At 39.0% G+C, this 24,701-nt stretch overlaps 1 protein-coding gene across 5 annotated transcripts in view; it reads right to left on the bottom strand.

Annotated features, from left to right (window-relative positions):
* cacna1ib (calcium voltage-gated channel subunit alpha1 Ib) overlaps nucleotides 1-24,701 on the bottom strand; it is a 70,915-nt gene that overhangs the window by 3,730 nt on the left and 42,484 nt on the right. For 4 of the 5 annotated variants that reach the window (XR_008646394.2, XM_055213593.2, XM_055213592.2 and 1 more), the window contains exons 21-34: nucleotides 23,183-23,308; nucleotides 21,558-21,647; nucleotides 19,871-20,063; nucleotides 19,374-19,525; nucleotides 17,731-17,840; nucleotides 17,274-17,407; nucleotides 16,823-16,893; nucleotides 10,947-11,025; nucleotides 10,739-10,860; nucleotides 10,255-10,656; nucleotides 7,986-8,132; nucleotides 3,417-3,554; nucleotides 3,016-3,151; nucleotides 518-714 (exon numbers count right to left, since the gene is read on the bottom strand). Coding sequence is in view for 4 of the 5 variants with exons in the window: in XM_055213593.2 (XP_055069568.2) it covers nucleotides 518-714; nucleotides 3,016-3,151; nucleotides 3,417-3,554; nucleotides 7,986-8,132; nucleotides 10,255-10,656; nucleotides 10,739-10,860; nucleotides 10,947-11,025; nucleotides 16,823-16,893; nucleotides 17,274-17,407; nucleotides 17,731-17,840; nucleotides 19,374-19,525; nucleotides 19,871-20,063; nucleotides 21,558-21,647; nucleotides 23,183-23,308 (2,097 nt within the window). In the remaining variant the exon portion in view is untranslated. Of the gene's footprint in view, nucleotides 1-517; nucleotides 715-3,015; nucleotides 3,152-3,416; nucleotides 3,555-7,985; nucleotides 8,133-8,182; nucleotides 10,101-10,254; nucleotides 10,657-10,738; nucleotides 10,861-10,946; nucleotides 11,026-16,822; nucleotides 16,894-17,273; nucleotides 17,408-17,730; nucleotides 17,841-19,373; nucleotides 19,526-19,870; nucleotides 20,064-21,557; nucleotides 21,648-23,182; nucleotides 23,309-24,701 lie in introns of those variants that run through there. The other variant, XM_055213594.2, reaches the window with a different exon arrangement.

Genomic DNA, 24,701 nt, shown 5'->3' with positions numbered 1-24,701 from the left:
TACAAGCGGCGAAGACAAAAAGTTTCCGAGGCTCCGCCCGCACCTCCTCGCAACTCCAGGTATGTCCGTGATTTGTCATTGTGCTAATATTGCTAATAGAAACGGTCAACAAACACTTCCTCATCCGATAATGCACTGCACAGTTGACTACGGCAGCCGGTTTAGTCCAAAATGCGCAGTACTTTTGCAGTTAGGTCGGTTCGATCTCGGATCGTGTTCTCACCACAAACGAACCGCTCTAGAGTTCGTTTGAAAGCGTACCGAGACCACCTCTGCAAGCTGGTCTCGGTCCGCTTGTTTGGTCCGCTTCTGGTGCGGACCAGAGTTCGATTGCTGCATTCTCACCTGCCCAAACGAACTGTACCAACTGAGCAAACGAACTCTGGTACGATTCAATCGAACTAAACAAGGCAGGTGTGAAAACCCCCTCAGTTTTCTGATGCCATAAGCTCATGTAGCTCTCATCAGCCAGTATCATTTTCACTGTATTTTCGAGTGTTAAGATGATGTCATGTACCTGTGGACTCATGATCCTGCTGTTGGCCCCTGGAGACCTGAGAGAAGCCCAGGAGGCCGGAGACGCGTGTCTTGAACCCACATGAGCCGGACCGGACGCCAGGCTTCCCTGAGGAATGACAGCTGTGTTGGGGTGGAAGAACTCGGCCGGTAGATGAAAGATAGGTGAAGATGTTCGGCTGTCTCCTCTTCCTCCATCTGCCACAGACAGAAACCCATGAGTCTGTTATTACTGACTTTGACATTTAAATGGCTATTAATAATTACACAAACAAAACTTTATTTACTATTTATTGAGGGGTATGCATTTGTTCACACAGTTAATGTATATGATTGACAATCGGATTGTAATGTTTTGGAAATGTTTACAGATTAGAGTTTCAGCTCTTATAGTGTCTGTATGAATAAACAACAGAAGTCAAGCTTGTATTTTTGTCTCATGTGTCTATAATCATAGTGACGGATACAAATATGAAAGTTGCTGTCAGTATTATTTTCACTATGGTCTTGTTTGACACTAGTAAGTTTTATTCTCAATGGTAAAGAGTCTGACAGCGATTCAGATGACTTCATATGCCTTCATCTGTCTGAAGCGCTGGAGCTTATGCACATACCAACACAACACTAAAATGCACACAACATGCTGATGTTTACACAAGAGTTGCTGTTGAATTGTGTTGCATCACATTAAATGACATTTCATTATAGCGCAGCTGTGCATAACATTACAAAGCAATCCTGTGATGTGGTTTGTTTTTAACTTCATGCACTTAACACAGAAGAGTGACACGTGATGTGACAGCTAACAAGTTATCCAGTATAGTCATGTTGACATGGAGGGTCTTCATCCCAAAATGTGATTGTGAGCCCCAAAAATGATTGGATATAAAATGCTTTGACTCTCATGTGAATAAATGAACTGTCTGTGAACATATTCAGAATTTAAATTCAGGACTGCCTGTGTGTGCTGCTCCTGTGCGACAGAGATCTTAAAATAATATGTATGCAATATATGTATGTAAACAATGTCTATACACACATTACGTATCTTTCACCAATCTGCACACCTTCCCTGATATGCTCCTGTTCCCCCCGGGGAGGTGCGCCCCACACTTAAAAAAACCCTCTGATGGATTATATACAGGGACACTGTCACTAATGTCAGATTGACTGATTATTACTGATTATTAAGTGACACACACAGTGACACATCGCTCACATCTGTCCTAATAAAACTCTTTCATTAAATTAACATTTACAAGTACATCTGTTAACCCATATGACCAATCAACTCACTGCAGAAGAAGAAAACAGAGACAGACAGACAGAGAGACAGACAGACAGAGAGAGAGACAGACAGACAGACAGACAGACACAGAGACAGACAGACAGACAGACAGACACACAAAGACACACACACAGACAAAGAGACAGACAGACAGACACACAGAGACACAGACAGACACACAGACACACAGACACACACACAGACACACAGACAGACACACAGACACACAGACAGACACACAGACAAACAGAGACAGACAGACAGACAGACAGACAGACAGACAGACAGACAGACAGACAGACAGACAGACAGAGACAGACACAATATATAAACAAACAGACAGACAGACAGACAGACAGACAGAGACAGACACAATATATAAACAAACAGACAGAGAGACAGACACAATATATAAACAGACAGACAGACAGACAGACACACAGACAGAGACAGACAGACAGACAGAGACACAATATATAAACAAACAGACACACAGATAGACAGAGACAGACAGAGAGACAGACAGACAGACAGAGCAAGTCAGAGACAGACACAATATATTAACAAACAGACACACAGACAGACACACACACAGACACACACACACACACACAGACACACAGACACACACACACACACACACACACACACACACACACACTCACACACACACAGCCATACAGACAGACAGACACAAATTTATTAACAAACAGACACACAGACAGACACACAAACAGACAGACAGATACAATATATAAACAGACAGACACACAGACAGACACACAGAGACAGACAGACAGACACAATATATTAACAAACAGACACACAGACAGACAGACACACACACACACACACACACACACACACAAACAGACAGACAGACAGACATACAGACAGACAGACACAATATATTAACAAACAGACACACAGACAGACACACAAACAGACAGACAGACAGACACACACACACACACACACACACACACACATCCACAATATATTAACAAACAGAAAGACACACAAACAGACAGACAGACAGACAGACAGACAGACACACACACACACACACACACACACACACACACATCCACAATATATTAACAAACAGACAGACACACAAACAGACAGACAGACAGACACACACACACATCCACAATATATTAACAAACAGACAGACACACAAACAGACAGACAGACAGACAGAATCTGACCTTCAGTATGAGCTGGACTCTGTTGTTCCGATGAGGACTGAATCTGATCTTGTCTGTCTCTCCTGGGGTTAGACGCTCTCTCATTCTGCTTTACTGATACTTGTGTGCTGTGAGAGTCACTGATGCTCCGGTTATCCTAAACAGAGAGACACATAGCAGACAAAAACAACAGACAGACAGACAGTCAGACAGACAGACAGGTAATAGGGAGAAAGATAATAGAAAGACAGACAGCACATCTTTAAATCATCCTCGAGTCTAAACACTAATGAGAGAGCTTCTCTATATCACACAGTATACACTACACTGTTAATAGTGCAGATAGAGGTGATTGTGTGTACTGTATGGTGTGTGTGTGTGTGTGTGTGTGTGTGTGTGTGTGTGTGTGTGTGTGTTCAGACCTTATAGTCTCTGATCATTAGCTGATATTGGGTGTGATCATCATCCAGACTGATGTCATCTGACAGAGCTGCACATGAGGATTTATCTGACAGCTGGTCTGAGATCAGAGATGTTTGTTCAACCTCAGCCAAACAAATCTACACAAACAAAACACAAATACACAAAACCCATCACAGATACAGCGGGGTCAAAAAGTCTAAAACCGCATTAAAAACCTGGGATTGTTTTCATTGAAAGTCCCTCTGTTCTTTTCTTAAGCATCATAATAGCATAATAATGTCAAACTATCACAGTAAACTCTTTATGCTTTAAAACAGCTTGAATCTATCTCTACACGCTTGCCTCATTTAGTATTCGTGGATCTTTAAATATGCTAATTAGTCCCCGCCTTCACTCTCACGTCACGTCATCTCCATTCACTTCAATGGAAGAGATTTTTACAGCAATAGTGGATCATGGAGCGCTCAAGAGTTTACATTCAGCCCCATACAGTTACAGCAGAAAAACTGAACGTGATGAACTTCATGAAAGTTTTAAGAGGTTTAAAAATAAGATTGTATGTTAGCACTACATGTGAATCAAATGACTTTGTGCATCAGTGCGTTAGTAGTGGATTATTTCTCATTAAATTAGTACATTTAGTGGATGTTAGTAGAAAACGGGTCGGGACAGACTGAGGATAACATTAGCAACACATAACAAACCATTATCAGCTGTTTAATGGTAAATTCTGTTTTCATAATGCAGATTCATCAATTATTGTATAATTAGAGAGGATATTAACTCTTTATCTGCCAGCGTTTTTAAAAAAGTTGCCAGTCAACGCCAGCATTTTTTATGATTTTCACAAAATGCCTTCCAGAAAATGTTCTTCTTTAAATATATAAACATACAATTTAGCAAATGAAAGAACAGACCCTCTGCTTTCAAACAAAAAACTTTTATCCTATCTTCATTTGTTCTCTTTTTATCACCTCTAAAACATGAGTAGGTTTCTTCAAAAACACAAAATTTTGAGCTTCTGATACATACAATGAGTTTGAACTGTTTGTCCTAAACTCAGGGGTGTCAAACTCAAGGCCCGCGGGCCAAATCCGGCCCGCCCCCTCATTTCATCTGGCCCGCGAGAGTTTACAAATTATGTTAATTATGTGGCCCGCGAGAGCTTACAGATTATTTTATTGTTTTTTTAAGTTTTATTTTGTGCAGGTTATTTCCTAAATTGATTTTTTTAGCAGTCTTTTTGTAATGTAATCATAGTGATAATGTTGATGATTGCATGAGAGAGAACGAGCAGTGCTCCGCACGCGCGCACTAGTGGCCTGGTCAAATGCGAAGGCTGCAGCGTCCGGAGGTTGCATTTCCAGGCTGCATACGTCATCAAGACTGTCTTGTTTCAGAATATTAACAATTAAAAAGTTAAATATTATTCTTCGGTTATAGTAAATAGTTGTAATATGCGTATGACTTGCGAATGTAATGGTCAGTTAACTTAAATAAACCAGGCTTGATGACGCTGCATATGCGACCTCCGCAGGCTGGAGCCTTGAATTTAGAAACGGACAGTATCTGCTCGTTCTTTCTCTCCCTCTCTCGCGCACGCTCACGCGTATCCAGCAAGAAAATGTTTTCCGTCTCATTTACAGAAATGTTTCACGATGTCCAGCTGGGATTAGTTTACAACGCGTCTATTCCAGCTAAATACGCAAATTAATGACTCATCTGAACCGATTACTTTTAATAAACGATTGAAACTATTGATCTGTAGCCTACAACACTGAACTCATGAGACGTCAGTCAACCAAACACTTAAAGCCAGGTAAAAAAAAATCACAGCTTTTTTGTAAAGAGGGCAAGAAATGACCAGTGAGAGTATATGTGTCTAATAAATGCATATTGTGGTGGAAAACTCTTAATCTAAAAATGCCTCTCATTTTCTTACCTGCACAATGAAGGATAACAGAACATTTTGAGTGTACTCACATACAACATGTGTTTTTGTCAATACAATTAGTTTTTTAAATAATCTGTAGAATAGTTGTACTCTAAACACTGTAATTATTTGCCTGGGCTTCTACTTTCAAAGCTAGGTATTAATTTAGTTATTAACAAAACCAATAGTAATCAAATGCAGAGAAAATTATGCAATGTACAGTAATAAAAGAGTTGATAATTCTGGATTTTATAAGTTGTGTAAGAGCGCCACCTGGTGGATAATAGCGGAAATACGGATTGCCGTAAAAACTCATCATTGGCAGGGAAGCGTTTTCTTTTATTGATGAGTTTGGTGAAAAAGTTGAAATGAGAGGCCAGTACACAGGCCTGGATTATCCATAGATGGCATTGGACGAGTGCCCTGGGGCACCAGGCAATAGGGGGGACCCAGACTGTGACCAAATTGAATTTTTGACACATCACGAGCAGAGGTTTTTATAAGTACTTGCGCATGTGTGGGCACCCGTGACAAAAATACGTATTGAGCGATCAGGTTTTTACCGCACATTAGCATGACGCACCAATCATTTTATGTCACCATGCGCTCAGTTGAATCTACCAATGGGTCTATGAACCTCGGGTAAAGTCAACACATCTCACTCAGAACAATGAGTAGAAGCACACACACGGGTTTAATTAGACATTGCAAAGATAGAGAGAACAGGAGAACTTCTAGCCTACATTAATACAAAAAACATTTCAGATGTGCATAAAGGTCTGAGTAATCAGTGCCCAGTTAAGAAAAAAATGTATAGAAGACGAAAAACGTGTAAAGGATATATGTATGTATATTCCCCTGCCACTTATCTCATGACAATATGCTATCTGGATTTAACTTAAGTGTATATGAATGTACCTTATGTCTAGAATTAGTCAAGGGGGTTATGTATGATTTTTTGGTTCATAACTTTTTATTCTAAAAAGTTTCATTAATTGTGCATAAAAACATGTGCAGCAACTGTCTATTTAGTCTATTTAGTATTTTTCAGCAATGCAGTTATTTTGGGGAAAATGTAAATAATTGCATTGCAGGCCGATTTAAGGTCTGCCCTATATTTCCTGCTTGCGCTCTTAAAATTTTCTGTCAGGGGCTACAGTGCTCCTAATAACAAAAAAGTTATTTATATATATATATAAAGTTAGTCTGGAGCCCTTAATGACTATATACTATAGTCATTAAGGGCTCCAGACTAACTTTTTGTTGAAGATAACATCTCCAATCCAACGTTCATATTAACAACAAAAAGGAAACGACACTAAGTCAGGGGTATTATTATAATATATAATAAATTAACTGAAGAAGAGCTTTATGAGATTTTGTTTAGGCACGAGGTGTGTATATACACAGCACACACTATAAACATGCATAAACATTATAAGCTTACATACTACACAGGGTGATGCATTTTAAAGTTGTTGGAGGCAGCATAAAACATGTTAACAAGGCAGAAACCAGCAGCTTTTGGACTTCCGGTGGTGCAACTCTGTTTCTCTATGGCTCTACTTGGACCATACATATGAATATGCAAATTAGTCCCCATCTCCACTTTTTCGCACCACCTCAGACCATAGATATAAATGTAAATAGATGCTACATTCGACAGTTTCAGACACATAACTGCTAAGTTCGTGTTTACACAATGCATTCATGAACTGTGTGTTTGTAGCACTAATCTTAAGCATTGATGTTAACAGGTTAGAGAGCCATCACAGTGCACATGAGAGCATCACAGAAACAGAGATAAAGCAGCACTGTCATTTCATGTAAATCTAACCCTAAAACTGAAGCGAAAATGGTAAGAATATAGAGAATGCCACGGAAAAAGACAGTCCGTAGCAGGCCCACGGAAAAATTCGGAGATCCGTGAGAATGCCACGGAAAAATTAGCACAAAATTCCGTGACTATGCCACGGAAATTCGTGAGATCAGGTTGCACAGGGGGACTTTAAACTGAAAAATAAAGCTTTAAGATTTTTATTCAGATAGTAAACTTGCATCTGTAGAGACGGTCAGAATTCTGGGATGTTTTTTCTGCATTAATTCTTAATCTCTTTTTACTGAACATCTACTATTATTTGTATTTACATAAAAAAGACGAAACAGAAATGTTATACACGAGTGCTCTCTAATGTTAAATGACCACAAAAAGATGAAAAAACTCTGATTCTACACAAACACACAAAATCTTTTAATCTGCTATCAGATTATTTTGTAAGACATAATTTTTATAATAAGTTTTTTTAATTATTATTGTGACACTTTGTTTATTTGACATCAAACAACGTTTTAAAAGAATCCAGCAAAGCAATTTCCATAAAACTCTGGAGCTGAATCAATACAACATGTTTATTTCTCTGTATTTGACATCAGTTAGATGTCTGATCATCACTGATCTCATGTGGACGCTCTGTTCTCAAACTAAACTCAATGCTCATTAGCATGTCATCTGCATATATTTGCATACAGATCTTTCAGTAGGACTGATGTTGATCATCTCTTGAGTCTCATGGGTCAGAAAGTTAAACATTTTCTCTTTATAAACTCTGAAATGAGTGTGTTTGTGTGTCTTCACCTCTCCTGATTGGCTCCTGCTGTCTCGTCTGATTGGTGGAGAGCAGTAATGATGATAGACAGATCCTGATAGATTATCAATCATCTGCATTTCTCCATCCAATGAATCCTTCATGAGCAAAGAGACGCTCTCTAACCACTGACTCTCCTGTTACAACACAAACACAAAGCTACAGGTTTACTTTCATGTGTGTGTGTGGCTGCGTCCGAAACCGCATACTGTATAGTAGGTACTGAATTAGATGAAGTACCTACTTACTTAGCGTTAAAACAGTAGGTACTGTATAGTATGTATCCTGGTAGTATGAATGAAATTCGGACGTACTACATCCGCCATGTTGCTACATCACGTGATATACGTCGTCATCACGTCATGTCATTTCAGCGCGAAAACAACCGCATGCCTCGTCTTCTTCGTTGGATAACTCCTCTCCCGGGGCATCATGGGATAGTGAAGCGTCCATCGTATGCACACTGCAAAATCTAGCCGGAAGTAGTAGGTCATCCGGGTACTTTTCGCATACTGTTTTTCGAATACTATGTATTCGGACATACTACTCGCCTCGCCTACTGCTTTTCGCGTACTATATAGTAAGTAGTAGGCTGTTTCGGACGCAGCATGAGTGTGTGTGTGTGTGTGTGTGTGTGTGTGTGTGTGTATGTTTGCGCGTGCGTGCGTGTGTGTTGCTACATTACATCTGCATCAGATTCATAGAGCAATCAGAGATGATATGTGCAACTCAAACTGCTCAGATCAGACTTAAGATCCGGTTCAAAATAAACTTCATCATCTTCATTCAATGATTTCACTAGATAAGACCGTTATGGCTCGGTTGTGATCGTTTCATATCTTTTGAAGCTGCATTGAAACTGTAAACTGTTGAGGTCCACTATATGAAGAAAAATCCTGGCATGTTTTCCTCAAAAAAACTTAGGGCCGGATTTACTAAATGGGCAAATTAGCACGACAGTGCAAATTGCAAAAAAGTGCAGATGGGAGTGCTAACACTGCTGGTTATTTATTAAAAATGTGCACATGAAATAGCACAGACACAACAGCTGATTTCCATAATGACCAACACAATCTAGTAAGAGTAGCGCACATTAGTTCAGGGTCACAAATAATCAGAGCTGATGAGGTGCAGGTGATCTACTAACACCTGATGAGCTTGAGTTCAGCACCACAGACATTACAGCGGAAAATTTGGAGTGTGAATCCCATCTAATGAAGTCATACGACACTGAAAACAACTGGAGGACAAAAAAGTTCAAGTTTACAAGAAGTACATCTGGTATTGTGTGACTTCTCCTAGTGATTCCTCTTTTTTCCTCGAGCCAATAAAAAATAACATGGCTTGGCAAACAATATTTGTGAATAATATGTTCCTCTGGCATTGCAAATAAACTGTTATGTGTTAAAACAATACTCTGCCTTGTACCACACGCTATCTGATCTCTGTGATACGTCTTTTTTAGCAATAATTGCAGCCATTTCAAGCACAACGTAATTTAAGACATGCTTTTTTCGGCATTAAATAATGACGCAAATACCAGTAATACACACACGCAAACTTTAGTAAATCGCATTGCGTGAATCATTTAAATATTCTCCCCCTATAAATTTGGTGTCTGAAAGGAAACTCCTAGAAATGCATATGCAATAAGATCAGTCACAAAAATAACTAGACCACAGCTTTTCATCGCTAATGATCCACTGCGCATCTTTAAAAAATCCAGACAGTCGTTATTTAACGCCAAATAATGGTAAGTGCTGGTGCAAGCTGTTAGTAAATCTGGCCCTATATTTCTTCTTGACTGAACAAAGAAAGACATAAACATCTTGAATGACATGAGGGTGAGGAAATTTTCTTATGAAAGTGGAGGAATCCTTTAAGGATATTTTCACAGTAAATACAAGAGAACAACACAGATTAAAAAACAGATTTTTTGTAGTGTGACCCCACGAGAGCCACACACAGTCGTGTGTATATGTGGTGTGATGTGTGTCAGAGTCAGTAAGAGCTGCTGAAGCGTGTTGAGCCGTATCGGATGCTGTCTGCTCAACACTGGAGGCCATCAATCAGTCAAACCCTCCACAGACACTGCTGACCCTCATCTATATCAAGAGAATCATGTGATCCATCTCCTGTATGAGTCTTATAATTGTGATTTTACTCAGATATAATATTAAATAATAAGTGATTCATTCATTAATAATGATGTAAGTGTTGAACTAACCCAAGTCCACTGCATAAGACAATGAGATGTACCTGTGCAGGTGAGTAGAGTTTTCCCTGATGATGCGTTTCCTGTGCCGCTCTATGTGGCGTGTGGCCGCTCTGGTTCATGTGTGTGTGGACGGCAGCCGTGTGTTTCTGTCTGATGATTCCTCCGGGTCTCTCGCTCTTGTCCGCACCGGTGAGGCGGTCCAGACGGCCCAGACAGCACAAACCACCCTGCGCCAGCTCTAACTCGATCTCGGCCTCCATCTCGGCATCTTCCTGGGCTTCTTTATTTGAGTCGTCCAGATGTTTCATCAACACGGCGACCACCACGTTAATCAGGACAAACTGAGCCGTCAGCACGAAGCTCACAAAATACATGGGCGAGATGATCTGCAGACTAGCGTTGCAGGAGTAGTTGTCACCCGGTGGACATTCGCGTAACGTGTCCTGCAAATAAAAACACAGCAGGAGATTTAGTTCAGACCGACAGTAAGACATCTGACCGAGTAAATGACATGATGAACTCTACCTTCATTATGCCATTCCAGTTGTCTCCAGTAGATACCTGGAATAGTGTAAGGAACGCCATACCAAAGTTCTCAAATGTGGCGTGACGACTCATGCCTTCACACGGATATTCCACATTACACACTGAAATGAATAAATGTAGACAAATGTGTTATTTCTCAGCTTTGTGTGAGCTCGAACTGTTTCTGTGTGCTGAAAGTCTCTCTTACCCAGTTCTCCAAACAGCTCGACCCCAAGCGCTGCATAAATGAAGAACAGGAGGACAAAGAGCAATCCCAGATTCCCCACCTGAAGAAAACACACAACATCCTGAAGCCTTCTGACACAGACTGTGTTGGTTTAACGTGGACTGTGTTTGTTCGACACAGACTGTGTTGGTTTAACGTGGACTGTGTTTGTTCGACACAGACTGTGTTGGTTTAACGTGGACTGTGTTTGTTCGACACAGACTGTGTTGGTTTACTGTGACCTGTGTTTGTTCGACACAGACTGTGTTGGTTTACTGTGGGCTGTGTTTGTTCGACACAGACTGTGTTGGTTTACCGTGGGCTGTGTTGGTTTACCGTGGGCTGTGTTTGTTCTGCACAGACTGTGTTGGTTTACCGTGGGCTGTGTTTGTTCGACACAGACTGTGTTGGTTTACTGTGGGCTGTGTTTGTTCGACAAAGACTGTGTTGGTTTACTGTGGGCTGTGTTTGTTCGACACAGACTGTGTTGGTTTACCGTGGGCTGTGTTTGTTCGACAAAGACTGTGTTGGTTTACTGTGGGCTGTGTTTGTTCGACACAGACTGTGTTGGTTTACTGTGGGCTGTGTTTGTTCTGCACAGACTGTGTTGGTTTACTGTGGGCTGTGTTTGTTCGACACAGACTGTGTTGGTTTAATGTGGGCTGTGTTTGTTCGACACAGACTGTGTTGGTTTACCGTGGGCTGTGTTTGTTCGACACAGACTGTGTTGGTTTACCGTGGGCTGTGTTTGTTCGACACAGACTGTGTTGGTTTACTGTGTGCTGTGTTTGTTCGACACAGACTGTGTTGGTTTACAGTGGGCTGTGTTTGTTCTGCACAGACTGTGTTGGTTTACAGTGGGCTGTGTTTGTTCTGCACAGACTGTGTTGGTTTACTGTGGGCTGTGTTTGTTCGACACAGACTGTGTTGGTTTACTGTGGGCTGTGTTTGTTCGACACAGACTGTGTTGGTTTAATGTGGGCTGTGTTTGTTCGACACAGACTGTGTTGGTTTAATGTGGGCTGTGTTTGTTCGACACAGACTGTGTTGGTTTACCGTGGGCTGTGTTTGTTCTGCACAGACTGTGTTGGTTTACTGTGGGCTGTGTTTGTTCTGCACAGACTGTGTTGGTTTAACGTGGACTGTGTTTGTTCGACACAGACTGTGTTGGTTTACTGTGACCTGTGTTTGTTCGACACAGACTGTGTTGGTTTACTGTGGGCTGTGTTTGTTCGACACAGACTGTGTTGGTTTAATGTGGGCTGTGTTTGTTCGACACAGACTGTGTTGGTTTAATGTGGGCTGTGTTTGTTCGACACAGACTGTGTTGGTTTACCGTGGGCTGTGTTTGTTCGACACAGACTGTGTTGGTTTACTGTGGGCTGTGTTTGTTCGACACAGACTGTGTTGGTTTACTGTGTGCTGTGTTTGTTCGACACAGACTGTGTTGGTTTACTGTGGGCTGTGTTTGTTCGACACAGACTGTGTTGGTTTACCATGGGCTGTGTTGGTTTACCGTGGGCTGTGTTTGTTTTACACAGACTGTGTTGGTTTAATATGGGCTGTGTTGGTTTACCGTGGGCTGTGTTTGTTTTACACAGACTGTGTTGGTTTACCATGGGCTGTGTTGGTTTACCGTGGGCTGTGTTTGTTTTACACAGACTGTGTTGGTTTACCATGGGCTGTGTTGGTTTACCGTGGGCTGTGTTTGTTTTACACAGACTGTGTTGGTTTAACGCATGCTGTGTTTGTTCGACACAGACTGTGTTGGTTTACCATGGGCTGTGTTGGTTTACCGTGGGCTGTGTTTGTTTTACACAGACTGTGTTGGTTTACCATGGGCTGTGTTGGTTTACTGTGGGCTGTGTTTGTTCGACACAGACTGTGTTGGTTTACCATGGGCTGTGTTGGTTTACCGTGGGCTGTGTTTGTTTTACACAGACTGTGTTGGTTTAACGCATGCTGTGTTTGTTTTACACAGACTGTGTTGGTTTAACGTGGGCTGTGTTTGTTCGACAGAATGTGTTTGTTTAATTTAGATTGTGATGTTGATGACTGAAGATTGTTTCTGTTAGTTTGTGTATCAGCATGTCCAGCTCATTTCTTCTGTAACAACATTGAGAATGAAGGTCATTTAATATTGAGAATGAGTTTCTGGCTGATCAGACTGTTGTGATTATAGTCTGTGGCAGCAGTTATATTGCTTATACTCAAGGTTAATGTATTTCCATTAAACGTGCTGGAAACCCATCTGCTCCCACAGAGATAGGCGGACGTTTCCTCCGTGTGTGTTCGGCAAAACAAAACCTTAACATTTCAAACATGCCTACATAAAGAACAAACTTAACAACTTTTATAAAAGAAACAATTATGCTTCTTGGTGCTGATGATCAATGTTGTGTTTAGTGAGATATAGTGAAAGCAATGAAACTGCACAGCATCCATAAAGACCAATGTCACAAACAAGATCTGCATACACAAAACAGCCTATAACAGGTCAACACTTCAACAGCTCATACATTCCCTGGTATTTAAGGCCTTGGCGTTGCCATGATTAACTGCTAGTTGAGCTGGTTGTTAGCTAAACTCCTCTGAGTGGTTTTAACTAAACAGTCAATCACTTCAGACCTACTTCAAATCATTAAGGTCTTCAGGTATAGAGACTAATGAAGCTCTTATACAGTATGAGCTAATTGTGTGTGTGTGTGTGTGTGTGTGTGTGTGTGTGTGTGTGTGTGTGTGTGTGTGTGTGTGTGTGTGTGTGTGTGTGTGTGTGAGAGAGAGAGAGAGAGAGAGAGAGAGAGAGAGAGAGAGAGACTGTCAGCAGTTTGTTCCAGTCTATTTCTTCCTGTTTCTCTGTGTGTTTATCAGAACTGAGCTAATCTGACAGAATCTCCTTTGGGATTATATTTGGGAATCCTTCCACAATGAAAAAAGAGAAGAGTAAAGATTTGAGTATTATTCATAATAAGCTTTTTATAAAAGAAGAGAGGTAAAGACAGGGTTCCCACTCTACACCAAATTTTCCCTGACACAAGCTGAATTTTCCTGACCTGTTTGAAATGCTGTGATTCTGATAATGTAGTGTACACTTTGAGTTTATAAAAATAGCTTAAATGCATGAAGTGAATAAACGCCAATACATGGCTCTATAGATTATAGTCTCACTTTGAAATCCATGAAGTCTTGGACCGGAAACGGTATTCCTTACGTCACAACAAGTGAATTACATTTTAATAAATGTAAACTTAAATTTAAAGTGACAAACAATTCCCTGATATTCCATGACTTGGACAAAAAATATAAAATTCCTTGAATCATTAGCTGTTGACACTTGTAAACGGCTTAAATGTTCAATCCGAATGAAAATGCTCCATGTAAACACCTCAATTGGAATAAAAAGAGGCAAACTGATTAAAAATGTAATGGGTTTGAGACGGGTGGTTTATACCTTTTGTAATCTGCTCAAAAGGACATGTGAACAAATGATCGGATTGATAACTAAAACTGGGACGATCTGTGCGTGTGCAATTTTCTTTACTTTTATAATGGCGGTTGGCAAACCCACTTAATAATGCATTCCTGCCACCTACTGGACTGGAGTGTGGAGCATATGCGCATGTGCAATGACGTATAATTAGCTTAATGATGTATGACGCAATGAGCTTAAATTTTCCAAACCTCCTTCCAATCCTCTGTAAAGTGATACGAGACAGCATTGTCATGATTTATACTCTGATCCACAAACACGTGTGTTTAGACTCGCTCTCACTGTTTAATCTCTGCAGCATCTCGGGAAGTAAAACACACTTTTTGGGCACACGTGAATGGGTGTTTTTGATGCTGCTTGATAATTAGCGTGGCACAAAGGCAAGGCATTATTAATTATGACCTGAAATAAACGCACAGCAATTACAGGAGGATGGCTTGTATGCATATCTTGACAAGACGCAAAACTATATGTGTCCAATGTGCGCATGTTAAATGTGCTATATAAACAGACATCAATCCCATCACATTAATAAGTGTTGATGTAAATGCTATGATAGGATTTATCAATCAAAATGATTTCATTCCAATGAAGGCAAAAGTTGTCCATGTAAACGTAGCTAATGTCTGGCATAGATCGTATAAAATTCCATGATACTCCAGAAATAGTAGGAACCCTGTTAAGGGTAAATGCACATTGAAGGAATAGTTTAACCAAAAATCATAAAATCAAAACAGTTTTCTCTCACAAACGCATTGTTTTACTTCAGAAGACATTTATTAAACCCTGAAGCTTCATGGGTTTTTGTTATGATGGATCGATGTATTTTTTGAGCTTCCAACCTGATGTGACCATTAATGCCATTATAAAGCAAGGTGGAGTCGGGATAATGTTTAATATTACTGTATATTTAATTACAAACACTATCTTATTCAAATTATATTAAATAGAAGAGCTAAATAAGAGCTAAAGAAAAGCGCAGGATATAAGAACAGATGACATAAGACTTATAAAGTTGACATACAAGACTGAGGACCCTATTTTAAAGATCTAAGCATTGTCTAAACGGCCGTGTCTGAACCCACTTTTGCTTATTTAATGACGGGAAAATGGTTTATGTGCCAACCCCACGGCCTAAAAGGGTTGTTCCTATTCTAGTAATGAGTAATGGGTGTGTTTTGGGCGTAACATGCAATAAACCAATGAGAGTCTCAGCTCTCATCCTCTTTAAAAGCAAGTTGCACCTGGTGCCATGCCAATTCCCTATTTCAATGACGGACTTTGTAAACTGAAAAACTAAATGGAGGAAGAAAACCACCAGTTTAAAAAATTGTGTTGTTTTTGTTTGTATTGAAACTATTATTATTTTTGATTAAAACCTTTAAAGGCGGAGTGCACAATGTTTGAAAGCCAGTGTTGATATTTGAAATCACCTAAACAAACACACCCCTACCCCAATAGAATCTGGGCCTTCTTTTGATAGAGCAACCCCACACATACACACCCCAGGCAACAATGTCGTTTAGTAGACACGCCCCTTACTGCTGCTACAGGTGTGTTTTGGTAGTCGGCCCAACTCCCTTTTCCAAAGCGTTTTTCAGAAATTGTGCACTCTGCCTTTAAAATCAGTTTTCTTTCAGTCATAAAAGTACAAATAGCAGGCTTTTAATTGCTGTAAATGTATTGATATTTATTTACTTACCAGGCTACACGTGAAGCAGCTCTTTACGCCTTCTAACGTCTAATAATCGGTCCTCATTTATGTCCAAGAGACTCAATACTAATCTTTTACATTCAATCCTTTAATATTTCATATTTAAAAGCGTTTTTGTGCTGCTGCGCATCCATGTATGTGATAAGCAAACCCGCATTTTCGTCCCGTTTATAGCCGCATGTTACTAACACGCTCTTTAAATATCAAAAACAATATTTCGCCATTGACTTTAGACCAGGTTTTCATTTGTAAATGGTGTAGTCTATTTTAGTTGCTTCAAAATAGCAACGCACCAACAATGAGCATGAACACAAATCGTTTTCAGACCAAGAACTCCCATAGGCACAAAATTGGGCACAAATGCATTTGCTATTTAAACAACGTTGCACTAAACGTGAAAATTATCATTGCGCCGGGTTGAAATGATCAAAAGACACTTGCGTCGCACATTGCGCTGTATTGCGCCGGGTGTATGATGGGGTCCTAAGACTACATAAAGTGTAAATGTGTATAATTTTACATGTACAGAGTTCAGTAAGGCACAGTAGTGAATATACAGATTTATTTTTAAATGTGCAAATATAAGTTGAAGTGATGTATAGCTACTGTAGGATGTCATGTGAGTGTTTGTATGTATTTGTGTATGTACTGTACCTGTGGTAAAGCTTGAACAACAGTATCCAGTAGAGCTCTCATTCCTGTGGCCATCTTTAACAATTTCAGAACTATTAAAACAAAAACAATCTGAAGGTCAAAAGATTTTTTAGGGAAATTAAGTCTGCTGAAGTGCTGCAATTTTAGTAAATTTCACTGGTTTAGTCTCTGATGTACATAACATTTAAAACATTACAACCCCTCCAGAAAATGATTGACAGATCTGGACCCTGACTTTCATTCATATGACTGACATTATATCAATTATTTTGCTCACTCGTGGAGAGCTCAGGCCCTGATCAGTGTCAGTCCGCTTGTGTAATGTGAATAAAAGAGGGAGACGGTTACCACGGCAACACTGATGCTGGATTATCTGATTGTTGCTGTGATAGTTTGACAATCCTGATCAGACACAAAAGCTCTGTTATTAAATAATCTCACTACTACTGACCCCGGGCGATCCGCAGAACCCTCATGATTCTAATGATGGTGGGATTAATGGGTAGAGAAGCGTTAATCTCGATCTCCTCTAAAGTTATACCCATGACAGATAACAGAACGATGGCCAGATCCAGCTGATTCCACCTGTGTGAGAGAGACATCAAATCATATCTTTTTAAAAAACATCATCACAGCTAAATGATTTTTAGTGCAAACCGCTGTGTTCTTCAGATCTCTGTGTGGACAGCAATGCTGCAATTCAACAAATAAAGATCAGATTTACAGTGTATGTGTTGACATGCATCTTTGTATGTGTTTACTTCACTATAGTTCTGGGACAAGTTTCTAAAAAAAGTCACATTTTACTGGTTACTTTGCATTTTTTAAATGGTTAAAGTTTGGTTTTGTAGTTTGTTTTACATACAATAAGTCTATACTGTAGTAGTGTAATGTGTGTGTGGATGTACCTGTCTTTAAAGAAGCGTCTGAAGCCAAAAGCGATGACTTTCAGTACAGCCTCCACCACAAATGTTGTGCTGAAGAAGTAATTACAGTATTTCAGCGCCGTCTCCAGTGACTGAGAGAAAAATAACAGTGAGTCAGTCAACAAACATTCTGATCTAAACTCTGATCAACTCGACAGTCATCAAACTCCTGCATCATTTAAACAAACCCAAATATCAAATTAAACCTTGAAAAAACATCAACAAAACCATTCAGATTTTTTGTTCGATCACATTATGAAATGTGTCTTGATTTTATTTCCTAATTTTTGTTCAAATTAGATCACATTACAGTAATGAAAATATGAAAATTATGCATTAAATCATAATGGTCCTAAAATATGTGACCCTGGACCACAAGACTCACGGGTAAGTCACACGGGTAAAATAGCCAACAATACATTGTATGGGTCAAACTTGTAAATTTTTTAATGCCAAAAATAATTAGGATATTAAGTAAAGATATTTTTTGAAATCTTCTTCTGTAAATAAAGAAAATACTTATCATACTTAGTACTTTGATTGTTTTTGCACTCTCACATTACAGATTTTCTAGTATCTCAGCCAAATATTGTCTTATCACCCTATTGTCAGATTTTTGCTGGTTTTAAGCACAAATTTACTTATAATTTGTCCTTTTTAGTAAAAAAAGATAGATTTTGAGACGTTTGAAATAATAATAATAATTATTATTTTGCTTTTATAAGTGCTAATATTGCCTTTATTTTTAAATGTTTTTTTTTTTATGCTACTCCATGGATTTATTTTATATGATGACTTTGTACCTGTGGATCATATGCTGACATGAGAACCTTTTTTAAGTAATGCTTTTCAAAACACTCATGGAGCTGTCCGAGTGCTGAAAGACTTCGTCTCTTCGCACATTTGTAAATTCTTTATCTCCTGATTGTTACAAATAAAGTCTTTTTAGAGTACAAACCTTTTCTTGCATATTTGTAAATTATTCTTTGAGATTACACTGATCATGTAAAGGTTTTAATAAAAAAAACAATTTCGATACAAATGAAAACAACCGATTTTTTTATATTAATCTTAAACTGGTGGTCTTCTTTCTCCCCTTAGTTTTTCAGCTTACAAATTGCGCCATCTTAATAGGGAATCAGCATGGTGCCAGCGCTTTTAAATGGGATGAGAGATGAGACTCTCATTGATTTATTGTACGTTACGCCCTAAACACATCCATTACTCATTACTAGAATAGTAACAACCCTTTAAACTGGATGCTTGGTGCACAAACCATTTTCCTCGTTGTTAAATTAGCAAAAGTGGATTCCGACACGCCCATTTAGACTGTACACCGCGTGCTTTAGACAATGCGCTTAGATCATTCAAATTGGGCCCTAAGTAAGAAAGTCATTTTTTGCTGTGCATAATAAACCATACATCAATGATAAGCTTATTAATTCAAATGTTGTATTTTACCCTTATGAATGGTTTTGTGGTCCGAGCACATATTGGGTGTATTTTTTTCATTCAACATATTTTTTTTGTCTGATTGGTAGTGATATAACATGTTTACGTAAGAGATGAGATCAACACCTTAGTGCTGATTGGTTGCGTGAGTGTCACGTGTTTGTTTTGCTCACCTGTGGTTGGTTGTAATGCTCCAGGCTCATAGTGATCACATTGATGCAGATGATGAGAGTAATAAAGAGATCCAGATAATGACTGGTGCAGAACGAGTGAATTATCAGACGAACACGACCATATGAGCTGTAATACGGCAACCGCTGAGCCTCTGAAGACAGACAGACAGACAGACAGACAGAGAGAAATCAAATTAGAGATGGTAGAGAGAGATAGACTGATTGGTGGAGAGAGAGAAAGTTGGAAGGGTGAGATGAGAAACACTGAGTTCTGTCTGTGACCAGCAGAAGACATGAGAGATGAGTAGAAAGAGAGAGACAAGAGAAAGAAAGATCTGTGATGATTTCTTACTTTTTTCAACAGTCATAAGACTCAAGTGTTGAACAGATGAGATAATAATGATATTTGAATAATGTGTCTTCACATGAGTCTGTGTGTTGTACTGACAGCTCATTCAGTCTGTTTATGTATCAAATACACTTAAATAGTGTCTTACTGCGCCTCCTCTTCTCCAGACGCTTCAGTCGTTTCTCCTCTCGGCGTCTGGCCTCCTCCACCTCCTGATGCTGACGACACTTATGAAAGTTCTCAACAACCACACCAACAAACATATTCAACACAAAGAAACTGACGAGGAGGAGGAAAGAGATGAAGTACAGCAGCATCCAGGGGTTGTGGTTTTTGACGGGCTGAGAAAAAACACAAACATCTCAGTCATTTTACAGATCTGAAATCTGATTGGATGAGGAGAGACTAGATAGAAACTCCTTTCATATGGTTTTTAAAACATCTGAGGATTGAGACCTTATGAAGTTTTAGTCAGGGTGACAACTCTTTTTAGTCACAACCAGTGTAGGGTAAGTTACTGCAGAATCAGGCATTAATATGTGCTAATGAACTGCTAATAACCAACCAGTTAATAGTTTAACATAAAAAAAGTTTAACATATTAGTGAGAATTGTATACTACACTAGTAGTGTGTTACCATTAATCTTATTAACTCAAAGTATTTAAAGTGAGAAGCTTTTAAATATGAAAGATTAAAGGATTGAATGTAAAAGATTATTATTGAGTCTCTTGGACATAAATGAGGAGTAATTATGAGAGGTTAGAAGGCGCAAAGAGCTGCTTCACCTGCAGCCTGGTAAGTAAATAAATGCTTTGCTTTAAACAAATGCATCTATTTTTAAATGTTTTTTTTAAATGCTACCTCACGGATTTATGGTATATGATGACTCTGTACCTGCGGATATGATGAGATGAGAAACATTTTTAAGTAATGCTTAAAAAAAACTGACGCTGTCCAAGTGCTGAACCTTGCGAAGAGCCGTTTGTAAATTCTTTATCTCCTGTTTGTTACAAATAAAGTATTTTTAGAGTACAAACCTTTTCTAACATACTTGTATATAATTTTTTGATGATATTGGATAGCCATTTAAAGCAATTAAAAGCCTGCTTATTTACTTCCATGACTAAAAGAAAACGGGTTTTAATGAAAAAATACCTTAAAAAATAAAACTAATTTCAGTACAAGTGAAAAACAACACAATTATTTAACATTAATCTTAAACTGGGGATCTTCTTCCTCCGCTAGTTTTTCAGTTTTCAAAGTCCGTCATCTAAATAGGGATTAAACATAGCACCAGCGCAACAGGCTTTTAAAGGGGATGAAAGCTAAGACTCTCATTGGTTTACTGCACGTTACGCCCAAAATACTCCCATTAATCATTAAAAAAAAGGAACAACCCTTTTCGACCAGGTGCTCGGCGCACAAACCATTTTTCCCGTCATTAAATTAGCAAAAGTGGATTCGGACACGCCATTTAGACAATGCGCTGTGCGCTTTAGACAATGCGCTTAGACTGTTAAAATAGGGCCCTATATGTTGATGTTAAATCCACTATTGTATTATATAACATTGATCTACAGTCCATACACAGCATTTACTTCGATTACATTAGAAGTTACTGTCATTAAACTACTGGAAAAATAAGAGGAATCCCTTACTTATAATGAAATTACAGTAACTAATTACTTAGTACCTAGTTAAACCCAACACTGGTCACGACATACTTCTGTGATATTCTATCGTTTCCCATTACTCTTATGAAGAATAAGTTACCGTACACTTTTTGATCAATAGTGTAAATTTATGATCTGAAAGTGAGTGCATGTGTGTTTACCTGCTGGTCAATCCCAACAGCATCCAGACCGTGATACATAATATTTACCCATCCATCTTTAGACGCTAACACAAACAATGACATCAAAGCCTAAAGAGAAAGAAAATCATTAAACAAGACAAATCCAGACACACAACACAACACAACAGTATAGGCTTCCAGAAAAAATGCCATTTATTCTCTCAATATAGAATACTGCAGATTTGAGATCTACAAGGTGAACAGCGCAGAGAATCTATACAAGAACAGTAGTTGTGTTTCCATTACCCTTCAAATTGCACAAACTGAAACACCCAAATGAAAACATGCCAATTTTAGGGCTGGGACTATTAATGGGCAAATAACGGTAAAATGCCGCTCTTGTGCAGAAATATTACAGGTGATTATCTACATAAAATACCGGCATATCAGTGGGCAAGTTTAAAGATACAACTAAACCTAGATAAGGATTGTCCAAGAAGTTGCAAGTTTATCCATAAATGACTGAAAAATGTCTCAAAAGGGTTGGAAGTCGCTAAATCTAGGCTTCACACACACACACGTTATTGACCATTTACACATTCACATCCCATGATAAACGTTCAACATTTTTGTGCGTAGTTGTACGTCTGTAAAACGTATTTTATGTGAATATAATTGTATTTTACGTGTGTGAATTGTTTTATGTGAATGTATATATGGACTTTGTGCAAGTGAATTAGGTTTTGTGTGTGAAACTGGCTATGAATGTGTGTATCGTGTCTTACGTATGAATGATTATTGAGACTAAAATCGCTCCATAGTTCTTCAGATTGTTTCAGGTATTTTCATGATAATAAAGAATATTTATAATGATTGTGTTTGAGAAGTGTAGCTTTATTAAATGCATGTTATAAATGACTCAAACTAACAATGATTTTGGATTAATAAGGACCTTCTACTGATCAAAGAGCTGTATTACACAAAAGAGCTGTGCATGAAACACAGAATTGGAGCCTTGCGATCAGAATTGGATTCAGACACATAAGTTTAGTTGGAAATGTGATGCAAAGTCCTAGTCAATTTCACAAAAACTCCCATATATAAAAGTTTTCAAACAATTAAAAAAAATAAATCCTTATTACAAAACTGCAATGGAAACAGTTTGTCTGCATTTACAGGTTACCTGATGTGTGGAAAAGTCACATGATCACTCTTTAATGATATAAATGACATACTAAAACCCTCTTGAAACACCCCATACGTGGCCGCTCACAAGTATAAAGGATTTTCCTTCCTAATAATGCTTGGATAACACGCCTGCGTCTCCTTTGATTTAAAGTAATAGATGTGTTCGACTTCATGTGGCGACGTGCAGACAGGTGGATATCAGAGTACTACAAGAGCAAACAGCTCCATATGATTTCTCTCATCGCTCTTGCAGTAGTCTGATGTCAACCATCTGTCACCTTAAAACATCACCGAGTGTTGTGGCTGTGATAAATAAACCTACAAACATCTGTCACCATGACTTATCATAAGAGGAAGTTTAGTATTATAACATTGGATAATGAAAACACAGCACTGCAATAATTTAAATTCATTTTCATTTAGAAAATATCACAAAAATATTTGATCATATTATGTATTATAAAGATGGTCAGTACCTGTCCCAGATTGTCAAAATTGTACTTGTGATGGACCCATCGGTAATTGGCAGAGAGACAGTCTGACTTATTTGTGATGTTTTTCACATCCAAACCAACACAGTAATAAAACTTCCCTTTGAAAAGCTGCAAATACACACAAACACAGATTTGCTGTATTGAGTCTAGGACTGCATAATGATTAATCGTGACTATTTGTTTGCAGAATAAAATATTTTGTTTACATCATTTATATGTTTGTGTATATTAAAGATTCATGTTTATATACACTCACCTAAAGGATTATTAGGAACACCTGTTCAATTTTTCATTAATGCAATTATCCAATCAACCAATCACATGGCAGTTGCTTCAATGCATTGAGGGGTGTAGTCCTGGTCAAGACAATCTCCTGAACCCCAAACTGAATGTCAGAATGGGAGAGGGTGGCATGGTTGTTGGTGTCAGACGGGCCGGTCTGAGTATTTTTACAATCTGCTCAGTTACTGGGTTTTCAAGCACAACAATTTCTAGGGTTTACAAAGAATGGTGTGAAAAGGGAAAAACATCCAGTATGCGGCAGTCCTGTGGGTGAAAATGTCTTGTTGATGCTAGAGGTCAGAGGAGAATGAGCCGACTGATTCAAGCTGTTAGAAGAGCAACTTTGACTGAAATAACCACTCGTTACAACCGAGGTATGCAGCAAAGCATTTGTGAAGCCACAACAAACACAACCTTGAGGCGGATGGGCTACAACAGCAGAAGACCCAACCAGGTACCACTCATCTCCACTACAAATAGGAAAAAGAGGCTACAATTTGCATGAGCTCACCAAAATTGTACAGACTGGAAAAATGTTGCCTGGTCTGATGAGTCTCGATTACTGTTGAGACATTCAGATGGTAGAGTCAGAATTTGGCGTAAACAGAATGAGAACATGGATCCATCATGCTTGTTACCACTGTGCAGGCTGGTGGTGGTAGTGTAATGGTGTGGGGGATGTTTTCTTGGGACACTTTAGTGCCAATTGAGCATCATTTAAATGCCACGGCCTACCTGAGCATTGTTTCTGACCATGTCCATCCCTTTATGACCACCATGTACTCATCCTCTGATGGCTACTTCCAGCAGGATAACGCATCATGTAACAAAGCTTGAATCATTTCAAATTGGTTTCTTGAACATGACAATGAGTTCACTGTACCAAAATGGCCCCCACAGTCACCAGATCTCAACCCAATAGAGCATCTTTGGGATGTGGTGGAATGGGAGCTTCGTGCCCTGGATGAGCATCCCACAAATCTCCATCAACTGCAAGATGCTATCCTATCAATATGGGCCAACATTTGCTTTCAGCACCTTGTTGAATCAATGCCATGTAGAATTAAGGCAGTTCTGAAGGCGAAAGGCAGTCAAACACAGTATTAGTATGGTGTTCCTAATAATCCTTTAGGTGAGTGTATATCATGTAAACAAAAACATTTATCCTGCAAAGGATTAATCGCGCCCAAAAAGGATTAAGCCCTAAAAAATCTGAGAC

This window comes from Misgurnus anguillicaudatus, chromosome 8, assembly GCF_027580225.2.
Source record: "Misgurnus anguillicaudatus chromosome 8, ASM2758022v2, whole genome shotgun sequence".
In the NCBI taxonomy this organism is placed as follows: domain Eukaryota; kingdom Metazoa; phylum Chordata; class Actinopteri; order Cypriniformes; family Cobitidae; genus Misgurnus; species Misgurnus anguillicaudatus.
This window is presented reverse-complemented; position numbering and strand designations above follow the sequence as displayed.